Raw genomic sequence first — 14,791 nt, 5'->3', positions numbered from 1 at the left:
GCTGCCGCAGACGTCACACTCCTCCCATGCCACGCACTTGGACTTCGCCACTTCTATACAGAAAGTCAAGGACGTAAGTTGAAAGTAATGTACTTTATCAATCACTACGTTTCCACCGAGGGGCTTGGAGCCAACACTAAGTTAGGGTGACTAGGCCATAGTTAACCAAGTTGCCCAAGTGAGGGGTGTTTGTTGACATCACACATGTCTTTGAATTTCTTCGCCGAAATATGCGGGTTGCATCACGATGTTTTCCTTCGCCGTAAAAATGTCGGGTAAATTATGTACTTATAAAAATTCGAAAAATCGATAATCACATTGGTACATGGCATGATTCGAACCCAAGACCTGTAGATTACAAGAAGTGCTTAAACCACTGAGCCACCGACGCTCCGTTGTACTTTATACATCGATATTGCATTAAATAACTGATTATCTGCTTTCAGTATCCGTGGTACTGGGGCCCCATATCTGTGGAAGCGGCTGAGAAGATTTTGTCTAACGAGCCCGACGGCTCATTTATTGTCCGCGACAGCAGTGACGACCATTATATCTTCACCCTTACATTCAAGCTGAACGGTCTCCGCCATGTTCGTATTGAACATGATCAAGGTATGTCTTCTATTTCACAGATACTTCAGTAGTCTTAAATTGTACAATACCTACGATTCAGAATGTTAGATTTTGAATAAGAAAGAACGCCTGTATATCCGTCTGTTCTTCCGAACTTTAAATTCATGTTATTGACGAACACGCGCGTAGTTTTGTATATATTTATGCATCTGACTGTACAGAACAATTCATTTCGGGATAATTCTATCATCTCGTTGTGAGTATCTACTAAATCAATTGAACTTCCAACTGGTATGCGGCTTGGGTAGAGCACCTTCGTGTTTCCGTCGTTACCTTTGACAAGCACTTGATCTCACTCGAGTACAAACGGCCGTCCGCGTGACTGAATGTAAACTATTTCGAATGTAAGGGTTTGCATTGTATACATATATCGAACATGTAATTGCTCATTCTTTTAAACAAACACAACAATGCTAGACAACTCGAATACAAATGTAAACAGTTTAATATTTTGGTATTAATTACATCATTGCTTTAAAATCAACAAGGTCTAATAGAAATGCGTTATTAAGAGCGTAACCGATTATGTACGTGTATGGCGTAGATGTATGAAAGTGATAGAGGCGGATGGACAACTTAGACACTGTTTTAAATACATTTTAACGGAAACATACATCAACCCTTTTAAACCGTGAAATTAGCACTCCGCGCAGGTGTTTGAAAAATCGTGATCATAGAAATATTATTTCAGGCTTTTGAACTCCGATGTTCGCCGATACTGGATGAGTACATACGCTACTATTGTTTTTTTTTTAATTGCCCACGGAGGGAGTCGCGAGCTCAAGCTAGTACATAAAATCGTGCCTTACCGGACTACTAAAGCAGGTTTAGTAATATATATTTACGGTGAAACATACCCACATATTGGGGAAGGCCTATGTCTAACAATAGGCAATATAAACTGATAATATCGACGAATATAATATGAAGCACTGGTCAGAGTTAAACGAGTATTTATAACAGTATATCTTCGATGTTGACAATCTAGTGTTGGTTTATCAATTAACGCATGTATTTATAGCTGTTGGAATTAACAAAGCTTAAAAAGTGAACAGCGCGGTAAACAAATATTGACGTATTTACAATGAACGATTTGATTGCACGGCATACTAGTAAACTACGAGTTTGTTTTATTACTCTCGTCAATATTTACTTCATACAGACTATTTTCGGGCGAATCGTGTTTTTTATTTGATATTCATTTCCATTTTTTTTTTTTCATATATATGGAGCCTGCGGCTATGAATCGATTCTTTTATTACTATCAAATTTAATGACGAACAAGGCTGCATGTAAAATAATAAATGCGTAACAATATTTAATATATTTACGATGAAGAAATAAATATAACTATGTAATATTCAGATTTTTAAGTAATAATTTTCATTTGAATATGACGTTTACTATTCTTAATTTCCTTTTAGTAATCGGGCTAATCATAGAATTTAAAAAAGAAAACAATCCTACGGGCACTAATCAAATCAAGTCAAAACAATTATGCTACTTGGACACATTAACGTACCGAGTTCTCTTTAGCCCGACATTCTAGTCCAGCGAGAAGTAATGCCATTTACTACTAAATTAAGAGAATTTATTGTACATTTGACAGGTAACTTTTGCTTCGGTGGATGCACGATGTTCAAAGCGCAAACGATAGTTGAGTTCATCGAGAACGCGGTGGAGACTTCGCGCTCAGGTCGCTACTTGTTCTTCCTGAACCTGCGGCCGGTGTTGGGGCCGGTTCGTGTACAACTGCTCTACCCCGTGTCGCGCTTCAAGCGCGTGCAGAGCTTGCAGCACTCCTGCAGGTCTGTATAACGTTTTGAACCCGCTGCATTGTGGCGCTTTAAGTTCTTTTAAGTCACTTTAGCAGAAATAATGCGAGTTAACTTCGTAGTTTAAGCGCCAGTAGTGCTTAGACGTAATAGCGCTATGTTAAGGGATTAGGGGAAAAATTATTCTAATTATAATATAAGGTGTCCACCTTATTTCTAATTCTAACTAGTTTCGATCGATTGATGTTTGTTAGAGTTTCTCGTCTAAATTGCTGAAGGTCTCTATGAAATTTGGCATAGATATAGAACAGTCTACATGAGGGGTAGTGAACCGCTGGCACGCGTGCAATAAATAGCACAAGAAACAATACGATAAAATTATGAAGTAGGTCCCCCATGGAATTGACGACATAATCGCAGTCAAAATTATTCGATAGCACATCTAAAAACGCATTAATCATTTCGTAATACAAAGAAATGTTCACCACCCCTGGATTCTACTTACTTTTCGTAATCAACGTGGATGTAGTCGCGGGCGAAAGCTAGTTCACTATAAAATCAATATACCGTAAACTTAAAAATGCTATGGTTTAATATTATTAATGTTTTTTTTTTTATAAATTTCAGATTCGTGATTCTTAAATATGTGCGACGTGATCTGATCGGCAGTCTACCGCTACCTCGCCGTTTGCTGGACTACCTCAGTGCTACTCATTATTACTCAGAGTTGCTAGCCGAAATGTAAGCTACCAATGCATCAAATCGACGTACGAAAAGGGTTATAATGCATTTTATTTAAATCTGAAGATGTTCCCCTTTTTGTATGACTACTCGAATAACGGCCATTAAAACGTTTCGCACTCAACGGTAGTTCTAAGACTTTAAAGCTCACAACTCTGACTAATCTATCGCACAACTGTTTAGTCACGCTTTATCCTATGATCTTATGTGAAGATGCGCACACTATTTGGTTTTGCGCTGCGAAACAATGGACAATCGCACAACAGTTATGCGATAGTTTAGTCCAAGGTGTGCGCCCGCTCTAAGGCTATTTTAGATGTTAGTACGTAAGTAATACTGTCACATTCAGTACGAAATATTTCTCGTCAACTTGCAATCATGGTGTAATTAGTTTTAATTTTCGGTGTAAAATTGTATAAAATTGTATTTATGTACAGTCAGCTTTATAAATATAAATACATTTACAAAACTTGTAAAGGCCGTCGGTTTTAAAAGTATTAATGCACGAACCTGTCTCTATACTTTCGATTATTATGCATAATATTAGTAAATACTTGCCTAAATAGTTTTAAAACTGATGACATCCACGTTATTAAAGTTTTGTAAACGTGTCCATATTTATGCAGCCGACTGTACACAGGCATGTGGTATTTATAAGTTTTGGAGTTTTTTTAATTATTTTACAATTAAAACCTTTCTCATATCTGACTTGATCTCGTGAATTAAATGAGCATTTCGAAATGGGAAAGGATTTATATGAAATTTATTAAAATATTTGTATTCAAATGAAATTTGATATCAACGAAGTTTTTATTACTTTTAAACTAATTATAGCTTTTATATTAATTCTAAATTTTAAAATGTTGGCTGTGTAACTAAACAGTATTAGATATTTAATGCAAGTAAGTTTATGGTAACGTTTTTAGACAAAGCCACAGATGCCTGGAAGATACATTCGTTGAATAGAGTTACATATGTAACTCTTTTCATCGAAAAACAATTTATACACACCACGACAGAATGCCTTAAAATCATGCACCAATTATAGTTAATGGGTAAACTAGTTAATAGTTTGTAAAGTAAAAATCAAGTTAACATTTACTTTTGCAGAAAACTTGTTTGGTGTTTTCATTTGATAATGTAATTAAGCGTATAGTGTGATTTTAATATTGGCTGTATTAGAATAGGGTTTGCGCTAATATCGAAATCGATGTATATAATAATTGATCGGTTGTAAAGAAATATTTTTATAATAAAATAAAAAAATCTAAAACGTAACATTGGTAAAACTATCGGTTTACCATCAGCGAGTTACTACAAAAAAACTTTCAAATGAAAAAGCATAATAAAACAAGGTTCCATCTAATATATGAAAAATGCAATAACAACGTAACTAAAATGCTACAAAAATACAAAACGTTAAGACTTTTAATTTCAAGTTTTAATAAAATGGACATAATACCTTCAGTTTTCTTTGTCGAATATATATGTGTCATTAATGTAGGTACATAATACATGTTTTAGTGCACATTATAGTAGCAAAATATGAAAAAGGACTCTATATTTATACTTACAATATGTTCCAACACAACCATATAATACTGTTTATTACACATAATTTTCCTTCAAAATTTGTACATAACTTTATTGAATGTAATTTTAATTAAAAGTGAGTTGTGTGCTATTTGAAATTAAAACATTCAAGATATTTCAAGGTATATATTTCAGAGTAGGATTTTTTTTAATTATGCTGTTCTGTTTCTACAGAATCTCAAACTGAATGACAAATTACTAAGTTAAAAAGCACATAAGTATTTTTAACTGTAACCACATATCAAGCATATCGATTGTATTGTTTGAAATAAACTCCCTTTTCGACCGACTTCCCAAAAGAAGGAGGTACTCAATTCGTTTGTATGTTTTTTTAAGCAAAGAGCTTTAACATTTTAAGTTGATATGATTTTTTTTCAAATTCTGAAGGAAAATAAACCGTCGGAAATCGGCAAACCACTCGTCAAACCAATCATCACAAATATATATAAATAATATTATATAAGAAATCGCGATACTTATAAGTTCTGACAAGTTTTTTTTTAACTACATTTATGTCGAAGTTTTCATGTAAATATTTGATTTAAGGCCTGTCCCACCACTGGCTGATAGAGGCTCAGATAGCTTAAAAGTAACGTCATTGTCAGATAAGAAAACAAAATCCGATTAATCTATCACATATTTTATACGTTGGTTATCTGACAATTTACAAGAATTGTGGGACAGGCTCTTAAACTTTTTTGTAGTGCAATATTTTTTAACTGTTAGATAAATCTTGTAATATTTGATTCAAAGAAAGGATAATGCCACATGGTCTTACATACACCATAAAGTGGTTAATATTCTTTCTATGATCCTATTTTTTCAATTACGTTAAATTAAAAAAAATACTTTTGTTCTTCGTTTTGAAACTTTCGTTCAAGATTCAATAAATTAAAATTGCAAATCCAATAAAAGGTATGACCTTGTATGACCTTGAGAGAGTAAAATGCAAAGGATTTTGTATGAAAGAGCAATGAAGATCCTTTGATAGAATTGTGATGTTAGAAAGAAGTATCTTGTCTAGTAATAATGAAAGAGATAGAGTTTTATCTGTTTTAAAGTATGAGAGAAAAAGAGAGATTGAGTGAAAGAATTTTGGAAGAATATTAGATATTGAATATTTGCTTCGGTTGGCTTTAATACACAATCATACTAATATAAATGCGAAAGTTTAGATGCATGGATGTTTGTTAAAGTTTGTGCCCTAAACTGCTAAACGGATTTCGATAACATTTGGTATAGATGTAGAGGATAGTCTGGAAGAATACATAGGCTACTCACTTATGTATATTAATTCTACGCGGAATCGCGGGTGATAGCTAGTCTGTCTATGAACCGAAGAAAATGTGAACATTAAAGTGTGTACTAAAAAGTATTGATCTCTTTATTGTGTGTGTGAATGTGGTTATCATGGCTTCTAAATAGTTTATGTAATACATAAGGAAAATCGTATTTATATAACACATTTACAATGCATGTAGTGAATTATGTAAGTTTTCACTGATCTTTTACCTCCTAAAAGTAAATAAAGGTGACTCTAGATGTCTCATAAATGCAATTTATAATGCAAACTTTTAAGTTGTGTTCGTCTTCAAGTGGCTTAACACGTTCAGTGCTATCTATAAATGAAAATCTTATTGGCATTTAACGTGTTAAATAAAGAATTTAGAACGAAGTAATCGTCTATTGTACATATGTAATATACAATGAGGGATGTTATTTAACTAACAATGAAGTTTCAAATAATCTTGCTTTATTTTATCAATACGGTGTTTCAGTGTTTCTGTTTTATGATAAAATGTCTCAACCAAAGAATGAAACGTGTTTGAAGTTATCCTTAGCCGTGATTTATTTGTATTGTGGCTATTGTTTTTATTATAAATATGTTAATAAGTCTGTAAATTTCATGTTATTTGCTTTTAAATGCTGTTAATAGTTTAGTTTTATTTTAACATTTAAGTGCTTTCTAGTTTTAATTTATTGACAACGCCCGTTAGTATTTTAATCAGTGATTTTTTTTATTTTTGAAATTTATCGTCAAAGTTTTTCATACATTTTGTCTTAAGTGGGTTTAAATTTTTTTATCGAAAGTCATAATTTTGTCGTCGATTTTCTCAGTTATAAGAATTTATTATCTATCTTTTAGGTTCTGTCTATGTCTCTGAATTATGGCACAATAAATGTTTAACAATACAATAATAGGAGGGTTCATACCGCTTTATGTTGTAGACACCTGAATGATGTTTATATAATTTTGGCCCACTTGTGTACAAATATGTCAAATGGATATATTAAACTGCTCTAAAAGACCTGAAAACATACAAAATGAAATTACAATGATTAGTATCATGCCATCCAAAGTTTACAACGGCTCGGAGTATTCCGGGAGGTTGTTTAGAGCATATTGGTATCAGTACGTATACGAGTGCATCGCAGCTACGAGCTGCAATAACTTTTGAATCTTATAATACGAAATACATGACCGTTTACGAATATGTTGAACAGAATACAGGAATTGATTTCTTTTTACAAAACAACTTTCGTGTAACAATTTAGTTCTATACTAAATCCTGCATAAAATCGAGCTCCGTTACTTCAATAACAGACATTAACGCACAAGTACAACTATAATTCTTGCCAATGTATAATTACTTTATAAATATGCGCTTACCTACGTTTTTTACTATCGCTTTCCAATGTTCAATCCTACAAATACTACCAAAATACGTTTTTACATCAACGTTTCGCCAGTGGAAACGGTTATAAGCATAAACCGTATTGATCTTTACGCTAATTCTTCAATCTTCAATCAAAACTGTAACTTATCTTCGAGGAAAAATTAAGTATTGTGTACATTTTGTAATAACAATTTATATGGTAAATAGACAAGAAAGTTATGTGACACCCAAGTGTTTACTGATAAGCAGAAACATCGTATATAGTAACAATTCAAAAACAATCTAAAATTGTATTAACCACAGGTCAAACTAAAGTTGATAAAGTGTCAGAAAATATTCTATCACACGTAGATGGCAGTATTAAAATAATGTTGGTTTAAATCAAGGCGGTATTCAGCAAAGACAAAGTAATGTAATAATATTAATAACAGTCAAAATAATGCTGTCAAATTTGATTAAACTTAACTTTAGATTTTTGAGAACTCAAACCCTTTCTGGCTTCCTGAGATCCTGAATTTCTGATTTCCATGGTAAACCCAGGCAATCCAATATTGCTTCAGTAACTATGTAATGGGGATGTTTCCTAATGTTACAAATCCAAATAAAGTTATGTTTAATATTTTAAAGACAGCATTTTATAACCTATAATAACATTTAGAGACCTTGAATGTTTGTCTCAAATTAAATATAAATTAAAAACGCTGCAATATTTTTTACCCTCCATTACTCGATCTCAAACACCAATGACGTCACTTTCTTGCATATAACATGGCAGTGTGACCAACTTCAGTGAATGTCAGTGCATTTTGTAGTTATATTTTTTTCTAAATGATTGTAATAATTGAGTTTGCGTGTTTTATATTATGAGGACTCCATTATTGAGTGTTTTTATAATTACGACATAAGTTATGAGCAAAACATTTTATGAATATTACAAAAGAAAAATATATCAAAATTTATAAGAGTAGCTTATAGTACAATTTAATTTATACCTGGTCACACTGGTGTAGGACGCAGTCACTGTTTACACACAAACATAATCTTCCACGAGAAGCAACAAGTGTAATTAATACGTTAAAAGTATCACCTCCTGTTCATTTTGGTTTTTTCATTTTTATCTCCATTACTAAAAACAACTTTAGACAACAAAGATTTACGAGTATTATCAATCAATGGTTCTTTCAAATTGACAGTGACAGGCCGTGACGCGAGGTTCGTATGCAAAGAAGTGACGTCATGGGACGTTTTGGGGGGAAATGAAAGAGTTGTTTTTATTTACGTGTTTTTTTATTGAAATAATGAGTTTTATATTTTATACTATTTTTTTTCGTGTTCATACATGGTTTATCTACAAAATAAAGGCTATTCCAAAAATTAGGAAACATCCCCATTGTACTGCACATCGATGTTTTTGTACAGTCCAGGTATTTGACGGTGTTCTACCTCAAAAGACAAATGCAAAACGCAAAAAAAAGTCGCGAGTCAAAAACCAATTTCTTATTATCCCATCGTTCGATCAACTACTTGCTACCTAATTGATTATTTGTAAGAAAAAGTGTAGTGTGTGACATTGCAAGAAACAAGGATATTTTTATGTATGACTAGCTGTTCCCGTGCGACTTCATCCGCATGAAATTATGAAAATTTTATTTTATTGTACATCTATACATCTGTCAAATTATCAATTACAAATTACATGACATGATGACAACCTTGTTTCCTGGATGTTGGCAGCAACTTATGGTCTCTTTCCACCATTAGGGTTTTTATGCAAAATATTTACCCCCTAAGTTTAATAGCGTTAAAATATATAGCCTAAAGCGTGACGTAAGCGTAGGGCTCTTTATTAAAAAAAGTATTATTCAAAAATATGTTGTAATTGCTGACATCTTAGGCAACAAAGAAGTGTGTGTTTACGCTTTATTATAATAGTATAGATACCGCGAAGTGATCTAACTGTACAGGTGTTTCGGTAAAAAAAAAATCAGAAGTATTGTTACATTATACAATTTGCAGGATTACAATAGATTGCCCACAAATTGCTTATTTTTATATACGTATACATACTTATAAGATCCGCTTAACTAATGCTATTAAACACTTGGGTGTCCATTTCGGTTTTGATATGTAATATATGGGACGATAGTAATATATTTTCTAGCATATTTTGTATGTTATTCTAGCGGTTAGTAGTATGCTGTCGAGTAATGTAGCGCGTTGCGTTAAAAGTTTTCTTTAAATGACGGTTGTATGTGAAATGAAATCGAATGACGTTGTGGTAACAAGATAAAACTATTCACAGATAAACTCGCATATTAGGGTATATTATATTGTATATGTAGGTTTCCACTACCAAAAATAATATATCGACGGGTGAAAGGGTATTTGTTTCAACCACCATTTTAGCCGATATTGTCTTTATATGTACATATTTAGAATCAGCGAATTAAATATGAAATAAATAATGAAGTATGCAGAATTAACTATAGTAATTTTAATCTTAAACCGGTCTGAACATCTTTCAATTGAAATTATTTTGAGGATCTGCTTTTATGTTTTTTTGTTCTAAAAGTGAAAACTTTAAATGGCTTTCCTGAACATTTAACCTGGCGCTTAAAACAAATTCCCTTTCACCAATCGATATAAACTGAGAAAATGTTTTGTAAGGCAATGTGTTTTGATTGAATTTAGGATGAAAAAAGTTGTTTGTGTGTGTTATTTAAAAAGATACAACGTTGGATTATTTGTGAATAGTTTATTAACTAATTAATGACTAAATCTAGGCTGTGGGTGAACCGAATAAACATAGTGATATAATACATTTGTATTTGATCGTGTATTAATATAGGTAAGTCGGCTTGTGGGGTTTCGTCTCTGGCCTAATCGTATATGCACCGACGCGTACAAAATCATGTTCTATCTCGTTATAAGATCGAATTAAGTATTAGTGAAATTGTCAAATAAGTTTTGCAATTGTTTAAGATTAGGCGTGAATAAGAATTGCGTAATAACGATAGCTATGTATAAAATTTACTATTATATTAATCCCCTTAGAATTTGTCGATTTGATGTGTTCTTGATAATAAATTCATCCCTTTTAGATAATGTGTTTATGGACATAATATAAAATCGATTATGTAACGGTAATACACACTTATAAAAAAAAATAAACCACAGATAATAATGCTTTGGGATGAATCATTGTAACCTAAAATTCCCACGCTTTGAAATGTAATTAACAGCTATTTTTAATTTACATTTGTTGTGCAAATCGATTGGCCAATATCTTGGATTGATTAAAAAAATTACATGTCGCTTACCTTAAAATTAATAGTGTCGTCCTCCTTTAGAATAGAAATGACATATCGTTAGATTCGGTAGTGTTAGCATCGACCGTTGCAGGTCATAAAGTGATACCTAACATAGCGAAATACATATAACATATTCTAGTTAAACACTATCGTAAAATAAGATATATACTATGCATAATATCACGATGTATGACAATGGATTAAACGTAACTAAACGAGTCCTGTTATGCTAGAATAAGTTTTCACTGTCGGAAAACTTGTATAAAACCAGCTATCTTCTCCCTTTAAAAAAGATACATGTGTTGAAATACAAGTATTTGGACGGTAGAATTCAATATTATCATATTTAGCGTTTACATCTCGCTTTGTTTACGCCCCGGCGTTGTTCAAGCGTAGACAATCGAACGCATATTGTGTAATTGGATGCATTTATACAACCAAAACTTGAAGTATTCATAGAAATGTTAATCTAAGATCGCTTGTAGTTTAACTCATAGATTTAAATTGACAAACTTTTTTATGGCAAATTGCAATTTTTTACTCATAACAGGTTTAAGGGTCTATTAGGAATGTTACGTGACAGTTGCGAAAACTTATTCCTAAAGTCATCGACAGATATGAGATTTGTTGTACTATACGCCCTGTTGGGGCGCTGCACAAACCTAACAAGTGTTATCGATGACGTTACGAACATTTCTCACAAATATTCATAATAACTCTATGAAGTTTCTAATGAAAAGTAATATGATAGTATCAAAAATTGATTGATCAGTTGATTTTTAGTTTAACTTAATTTAAATCTATGAAGAAACAGTAGAATCACGATAACTCAAACCTCGGTAACTTAAAAACCACTATAACTTAAAAAAATAATATGTTCCCTGCCCATCAGTGCCCAAATCTCTACAACATAGACCTTTGATGACTTAAAACCTCTATAACTTAAAATTTTTTGTATTTCCCTTGGACTTTAACTTATCGAGGTTCTACTGTAGTTGAAGCGGAGTTCGCAATGACTGAATAGATATCATATTGTAGCCCGCAATTATAGTGCTTTGAATTCTTTATAGTAAACATCCTACACTTTGTAAGAGATTGCCTAAAAAGGTTTACACCACAATTATAATTTTCACTACGTGAGACCACGATACCAAAACCACTTATACCGTACACGTATTGTTTAAGATTGACTTTTTATAAATTCTTAAACAATGTGGCAATCTTGATCAAATATCTAAACTCCGATATGATTAGAGTTTTACATTAAATATAGTTCTATTGGCTTTCTAAGGTTTTACACGTCATAAATACGACAAGCATCCCTTTGTTGTCATTTAGGTCTCTCCTTCAGCTAATGTGTAATTCTTAAGGCTGAATTTTGAAACGAATCTGGTACACTTCAAATTTTAATAGAATTTGGACTTTGAGCGTGGTCTTATCTTTTAAAACGCTGTTAATTTAAATGTTTCCAGTGTTCCCCCGTTAGACTGCCAAGTTTATGACAATCCTAAAGTCCAAATACGATCTTGAAATTATGAAGAAGTCACCCAATAAATGAGACTCGTATAGTGTTTTTTGGAGCAAATAAAATTACCTTTTTTAGTAGAATAATTAATTCTGTTTTATCACGTCGGAGCTTAGGATGTTTATGTAGATTTTGTGTACAAATTGTGTAACTAAGTATATTTATAAATAATTTTATTCTAAACTTTAAACCTTTTAAGGTAAAAGTTTTTAATGAATTTCATAATTTTTAAACCGATATATAATTATATAACGCATGTGTGTTTTAAACTATATATAAAATAATTTATATTATATGCACTGTCTTAGTTATAAAAACATTTATGTTGAACTAGCTAGTTGTTTTCTGACCTGTTTGAATATATGGCTCGTTATGTATTGAATAAAACGAAATTGCTATAATCCTGTATGTAATCGATCACAAAAGAATATAATAAGTGTTTATAATCACCATTGTAAAAGAGGTACGCTTTCTTATAAAGTTTGTCGCAAGTAATTTGTTATTCGAATCCTAGGGATATTTTATAGGTTTTTAACATTTCCAATGACATTTTAGGCTATGGCTACATTTTGCTGACTCATGTTAAAATGTTTCCTATCAAATTGGTTTCCAAATACATTTACAATGCAACCAACATTTTCTTAACAATGCAATTAAATTATGCACAAATGAAGCCAAAGTAATAATCGAACAATTTTAGTTAAATTTACCACATCAATATGATGTTATGATTTTCTTTAAAAGTCTTTGAAATTCAGCAACGGTCGAATATTAAAACGAATCTTAAAATACTTCGTATAAGCGCCTTTATAGACATATAGACGTCAACATACGAGTATAGGACGCTTACAACTTTTTCGTTATAGTATTCGGCCGTTAATCTTTCAAGATGAATATTTATTTATTGATTAATCACAATAAACATTAATAAAATGTCGTAAATACACGTTACGTTTAAGTCATGTTTGTTAAAATATTAATCGATTAATTTGTAAACATATTAAATTTGAACTAAAAAGAGTTTATTTTTTATTTACAAAGAGAAAGTGTTATTGTTAATGTCAGCTTTTTTTCAGTAAAATTTAACAACGAATTAACTTATTAAGATAATGGTACAAAGTCAACCAAGTGTTCAAAAGGAAATGGTTGTAATAAATTTTTTTATTGGCAATTTTGTTTTGGTGTTTGGTTTCGTATTTTATTAATTGCAGATATGTTTTATAAATATGATCGTCTTGAATAATATTTCAAACATCCTTAGAGCCCTTTTTAGTTATGTTAGTGTTGTTCCCAAAGCACAAATTAGTTTTGAATAATTTTAAGCAGGTAGTGAAACATTATTTATTTTACTAACGTTAAAATATATGTAACACTTTGTTATAGCAATTTAATGTTACAGTTACATCACAACGCATGTAATGCACTTTTGTAACACTTATAAAGTAAGCTAGGTCATACTGTTTTCTAAATAACTTTGAAATAAGAAGGATTTCAACAGAAAATATTCGTGTTTTATTTCATTAGCTATTAATTCTTACTAATATTATAAATGTGAAAGTTTAGATGGATGGATGTTTGTTAGAGTTTGTAGCCTAAACGGCACAAGGGATTTCGATTCAATTTGGTATAAAGGATAGTCTGGAAGAACACATAGGCTACTTACTTTTGTTTTTTTTTTTAATTCTACGCAAACGGAGTCGCGGGCGAAAGCTAGTGTTTTAGATAAACCCTGATCCAATTATACTTCTACCATTTCTTTACAACAAATTAAAATACGTCAAATTACAAAAAAAAATTATCGCTTTCTTAACTTTGGCATATCAAAATCTATATACTCGTAATATGAAATAGCGTGATAAATGCAAAAAGTTTTTATTTTTATTTGTCTAGTGAACACTTCTCATAAAATTCTAATGAAAAATGAAGGAAATCTGCCTTGGACTTTATGCTAGCTTCACACACCGACAGTATTGGGACTGTTTCATCTCACGCTTAGTCGGAATATACCTTTTTCATAGTGAGTCTAAAAATTGTCTATATTGCACTGTCAATTGATCTACTCTGGTGTGTTACTAGCATTAAGTAACTTGAATTACGTATGTTTCAGACAGGTAAGTAAACTTTTTTAAAACCTATTAAAACTGCCTTCTGTCCCAAATCTTACGTTAACTACATTTTAAATTTTAATTATCATATAAAAATATTAAGAGGTTTGATTGCAAATTACCCAAACAAAGCTGAAATGAAAGTGGTTTCTTTATTATTAGATTAATGTCCTGTCCCGTTACTGGCTGATAGAGGCTGAGATAGCTTAAAAATGACGTCACTGTCAAAAAAGGTAACAAAATCCGATATTGCCCTAAGTCATTTTAAACGTTAGATTGTTATCAGACAATTTACACTTTGGTGGGACAGGCCCTAAAACTTATTATCGACTCTGTTAACACACATGAACAATTATGTTATTGTTAATTTATTTCTTACCGCTGTTGCAGTAATTAAAACGGTTACCTATTAAAATTTATCATCGTTTGA

The 14,791-nt window shown here is 31.7% G+C and overlaps 1 protein-coding gene across 1 annotated transcript in view; it reads left to right on the top strand.

The window, feature by feature from the left end:
- LOC106108384 (suppressor of cytokine signaling 7-like) overlaps window positions 1-5,304 on the top strand; it is a 12,469-nt gene extending 7,165 nt beyond the window's left edge. Inside the window, exons 3-6 of the mRNA XM_013289545.1 lie at window positions 1-73; window positions 447-612; window positions 2,243-2,441; window positions 3,036-5,304. Coding sequence (XP_013144999.1) covers window positions 1-73; window positions 447-612; window positions 2,243-2,441; window positions 3,036-3,153 — 556 coding nt within the window. The 3' untranslated portion in view covers window positions 3,154-5,304. The remainder of the gene's footprint in view (window positions 74-446; window positions 613-2,242; window positions 2,442-3,035) is intronic.
- Window positions 5,305-14,791: the final 9,487 nt, after the last annotated feature.

This window comes from Papilio polytes, unplaced genomic scaffold, assembly GCF_000836215.1.
Source record: "Papilio polytes unplaced genomic scaffold, Ppol_1.0 DF821544.1, whole genome shotgun sequence".
In the NCBI taxonomy this organism is placed as follows: Eukaryota; Metazoa; Arthropoda; class Insecta; order Lepidoptera; family Papilionidae; genus Papilio; species Papilio polytes.
This window is presented reverse-complemented; position numbering and strand designations above follow the sequence as displayed.